Genomic DNA, 4,880 nt, shown 5'->3' with positions numbered 1-4,880 from the left:
ATGGGCTTAAGGGTGCATATTTTCATATTCGTTTTTGGACTTGCCGCCATTTTGTTTTTGAATGCCGTCGATTCCACCGATTTTTCTTCCGAGAATTTCGGAGCAGACCCCGGATGTAAAGACCCATGGACAACGGAGTGGACCAGAGACAACCAAGACTGCAGTAAAGTTCATTTCTGTGTACAAGGCAAGAAATATTGGACTATAAACTGCAACGACAGTCGAGTATGGTCCAACATCGGCCATGCCTGCGTGGAGCCAATGTCCCAGTGGGACGACTGTAATCAAGTGATGACTACGCCCGCCATCAGTGAGTACCTCAGGTTTGGCTTTCTGTGTTTAATCCCGAATTGTAAAACACTTTTCATTAGGGATGAAATCTAACAAAAAATGTTTTAGTTTGTGTGACAACGTTGTCGGGTGAATAGCGTGATAACAAAGATGTCATCATATGAATTATCTGCCATGCTTGCAATTGTTGCTTAAATAATATTTGCAATTTGATTAGAATTTCTCCCAAATTCTGTGCGAGTAAGTCTACTGTCCAAAGGCTATCACGGTCGTTAATACCATAAACAAAGATATCAGGGGATTCCATATACAACACAAACACGTTGAACCGTGGCAGAACTTTTGCTGTTACATTGTAGAATGTTTTTATTTATGTTTAGGATATGTTATTATTAGAATCCACGTTCAGTAATAACATGTAAAACAAGGACGAAGGTAAGATTTGTTTTGAATGCTTAGGGAAGTGTTTGAAACATAAGCTTCATGCGAATAAACAAATGATGGGAAGATATGTTAAACCCGGCTGGAATTGCTGTAAGGTGTTCTCCCGAGATACTCACAGACACTAAACACACAGGCAACTGTGTGTTCAAAACAAGGATAACAAATCATTCTGAAAAGCCCATGGGTGCTGTCAAGAGCAGTTTCCTAAGTGTTCTGTTTCTACCGAACAATCTCGTGCTCCATGACATGTTCTGTGAGTATTCTGTGACGTGTGTGAAGTGGTCTGTGACGTCTTCTGTGGTGTGTTCCATACTTTCCCATGATACAATGAAGTATTTCCTCCCCAGACGACGAGCGGTGTGTCCTCCCCAGTGGAATGAACCCCGACCCTGACAACTGTGCCCAGTTCCTGGCCTGCACCAACCGGACAGTGGTGGCCACGATGCAGTGTCCAGAGAACACGCTCTTCTCCACCAAGAACCACACGTGCGAGCTCAGCTTTCTGGTGGCAGCTGAATGTCGGACCCGACTTATCCCAGATCACGTGGTTGTCAGTAAGTACACACTCATTCGCCATCGTCTTTGTTAGGTTACGTGTCTAGCTGACTTGGTTCATGCATTTCATTGTACACCGAATTTCACGAGTTACATGGCCTGCAATTGATGCTAATTGCGTAAGCTAAAGAGAAAACAGAGGTAATTGTGGCGTTTCAAACAATGACGTAACGTGAGACAGTTATTTGACAAACAGTCGAACATTATTTCGCCGTTCAAAAAGGCTTAAAATCATCATAATCGACTCTGATAGGATTAACAATAGAAAAAAGGTGCTTCGACTGTCGTTTTTGTTTAATCCGATCGTTTTAATCACTAAGGAATGAGATGAAAATGTTTGGAATTCATAATCATAATAAAATAGAATAAAATCAATTTGTATAAGGACTTCAATGTTTGGTAAGAAGCTATAGTGAATTCTTTAGTCATTTTAAACGTTGCTTGTGACGTGTTCAAGCCAGCAGTATGTCCTTCTGTCCTCTTACAATGAACCTACAGTAACAGCAACACATTTCATATCCAGCTACTGCTAGTCCCATCATCGACACCCCTTGCGAGGGTACAACTAATGGAGACGTCTTTGACCCCACCCACTGCGCCCGCTTCTTCAAGTGTAACTACGGCCGCGTCGTCGCCAGAATCAAGTGCCCCGCCAACAGCGCCTTCTCCTCCAGCAAGCGGAAGTGCGACTGGAGAGCGAATGTAGACTGTGAGGATCGTCCACTGTCTTGAGCTCCTCAAGCGAAGTGCCCATCTATCGACTAACGATTCAGGTTTCTGGTCATACCTTTAACGTGACCTCGACTTCTACTATCACGGACTATCATCGTTCTCCTTAAAAAATCAATTTTGTTTTGTTATGTTTATCGGCTTTTGGGCAAAGGTGATGTCAGCTTCATTTTATATAGACAGTTCATTACACAATTATTTCATCACTTTGTAAATTAGATAAGCTTCTTTCTGTTTTTTAAAACACGTTCAAGGACACCCTGTCTCAGATATCTGTGTTCAGTTACTAGAAGTTATACATTGTAAGTACAAGCTGATCGGAAAATGTGCATAAACACTAAGATCGATCATAATGTTTACAGAGAAAGAGCACATAACGTAGTTTTTCTTGTTGAGTTAGTGAGTGACTGAATGACATTATGCAGTGTATGTGTTTCATGAAGTAATAAAGGTTTTGTATCAAACATTGTGGTTGGTATTTTTCCCCCACAATAAGACACGGAAAACCAATTGTTTTAGCGTTTTACAGCAATATGGCGGCGGTGTGTAAATAATCGAGTCTGGACCAGACAATCAAGTGATCACCTGCATGAGCATCGATCTACGCAATTGGGATACGATAACATGTGTCAACCAAGTCAGCGAGTCTGACCACCCGATCCCTCTAGTCGCATCTTACGACAAGCTCATTAAGGGAGAGTCAGATGGTCGACCAGCACCACTTCACGAGCTCATTAAGGGACAATCAGGTGGTCAAGCAGCACCACACGACATACTCATTAAGGGAGAGTCAGTTGCACCACATGACATGCTAATTAAGGAAGAGTCAGGTGGTCAACTAACACCACAAGACGTGCTTGCTAATTAAGGAAGAGTCAGATGGTCAACTAGCACCACATGACGTGCTCATTAAGGGAGAGTCAGATGGTCAACCGGCACCACATGACGTGCTCATTAAGGGAGAGTCAGATGGTCAACCGGCACCACTTGATATGCTCATTAAGGGAGAGTCCGATGGTCAATCGGCACCACTTGACGTGCTCATTAAGGGAGAGTCCGATGGTCAACTAACACCACAAGACGTGCTTGCTAATTAAGGAAGAGTCAGATGGTCAACTAACACCACATGACGTGCTCATTAAGGGAAAGTCAGATGGTCAACCGGCACCACTTGACGTGCTCATTAAGGGAGAGTCAGATGGTCAAGCGGCACCACTTGACGTGCTCATTAAGGGAGAGTCCGATGGTCAACCGGCACCACTTGATATGCTCATTAAGGGAGAGTCCGATGGTCAACCGGCACCACTTGACGTGCTCATTAAGGGAGAGTCCGATGGTCATCTAACACCACAAGACGTGCTTGCTAATTAAGGGAGAGTCAGATGGTCAACCGGCATTACTTGACATGCTCATTAAGGGAGAGTCAGATGGTCAAGCGGCACCACTTGATATGCTCATTAAGGGAGAGTCCGATGGTCAACCGGCACCATTTGACGTGCTCATTAAGGGAGAGTCCGATGGTCAACTAACACCACAAGACGTGCTTGCTAATTAAGGGAGAGTGAGATGGTCAACCGGCACCACTTGACATGCTAATTAAGGAAGAATCAGATGGTCAACTAGCACCACATGACGTGCTCATTAAGGGAGAGTCCGATGGTCAACCGGCACCACATGACGTGCTCATTAAGGGAGAGTCAGATGGTCAACCGGCACCACTTGATATGCTCATTAAGGGAGAGTCCGATGGTCAACCGGCACCACTTGACGTGCTCATTAAGGGAGAGTCCGATGGTCATCTAACACCACATGACGTGCTTGCTAATTAAGGGAGAGTCAGATGGTTAACCGGCACCACTTGACGTGCTCATTAAGGAGAGTCAGATGGTCAAGCGGCACCACTTGATATGCTCATTAAGGGGAGAGTCCGATGGTCAACCGGCACCACTTGACGTGCTCATTAAGGGGAGAGTCCGATGGTCAACTAACACCACAAGACGTGCTTGCTAATTAAGGGAGAGTCAGATGGTCAACCGGCACCACTTGACATGCTCATTAAGGGAGAGTCAGATGGTCAACCGGCACCATTTGACATGCTCATTAAGGAGAGTCCGATGGTCAACCCGGCGCCACTTGACGTGCTCATTAAGGGAGAGTCCGATGGTCAACCGGCACCACTAGGCGTGCTTGCTAATTAAGGGAGAGTCAGATGGTCAGCGGCACCACTTGATATGCTCATTAAGGGAGAGTCAGATGGTCAACCGGCACCACTTGATATGCTCATTAAGGGAGAGTCCGATGGTCAACCGGCACCACTTGACGTGCTCATTAAGGGAGAGTCCGATGGTCATCTAACACCACATGACGTGCTTGCTAATTAAGGGAGAGTCAGATGGTCAACTAACACCACATGACGTGCTCATTAAGGGAGAGTCAGATGGTCAACCGGCACCACTTGATATGCTCATTAAGGGAGAGTCCGATGGTCAACCGGCACCACTTGATATGCTCATTAAGGGAGAGTCAGATGGTCAACCGGCACCACTTGACGTGCTCATTAAGGGAGAGTCCGATGGTCAACCGGCACCACTTGACGTGCTCATTAAGGGAGAGTCCGATGGTCATCTAACACCACATGACGTGCTTGCTAATTAAGGGAGAGTCAGATGGTCAACCGGCACCACTTGACGTGCTCATTAAGGGAGAGTCAGATGGTCAAGCGGCACCACTTGATATGCTCATTAAGGGAGAGTCCGATGGTCAACCGGCACCACTTGACGTGCTCATTAAGGGAGAGTCCGATGGTCAACTAACACCACAAGACGTGCTTGCTAATTAAGGGAGAGTCAGATGGTCAACCG

At 45.7% G+C, this 4,880-nt stretch overlaps 1 protein-coding gene across 1 annotated transcript; it reads left to right on the top strand.

Annotated features, from left to right (window-relative positions):
* LOC124261724 lies at positions 1-2,022 on the top strand. The gene is made up of 3 exons (XM_046696073.1): positions 1-310; positions 1,083-1,289; positions 1,814-2,022. Exons 1-3 carry the CDS (start codon positions 1-3, stop codon positions 2,020-2,022), a joined length of 726 nt encoding a protein of 241 aa, XP_046552029.1.
* Positions 2,023-4,880: the final 2,858 nt, after the last annotated feature.

The sequence above is a fragment of the Haliotis rubra genome, unplaced genomic scaffold (genome assembly GCF_003918875.1).
Source record: "Haliotis rubra isolate DU_JTF1 unplaced genomic scaffold, ASM391887v1 Scf805, whole genome shotgun sequence".
NCBI lineage: Eukaryota > Metazoa > Mollusca > Gastropoda > Lepetellida > Haliotidae > Haliotis > Haliotis rubra.
Note: the sequence above shows the minus strand (reverse complement) of the source record. Positions and strands in the feature narration are given on the sequence as shown.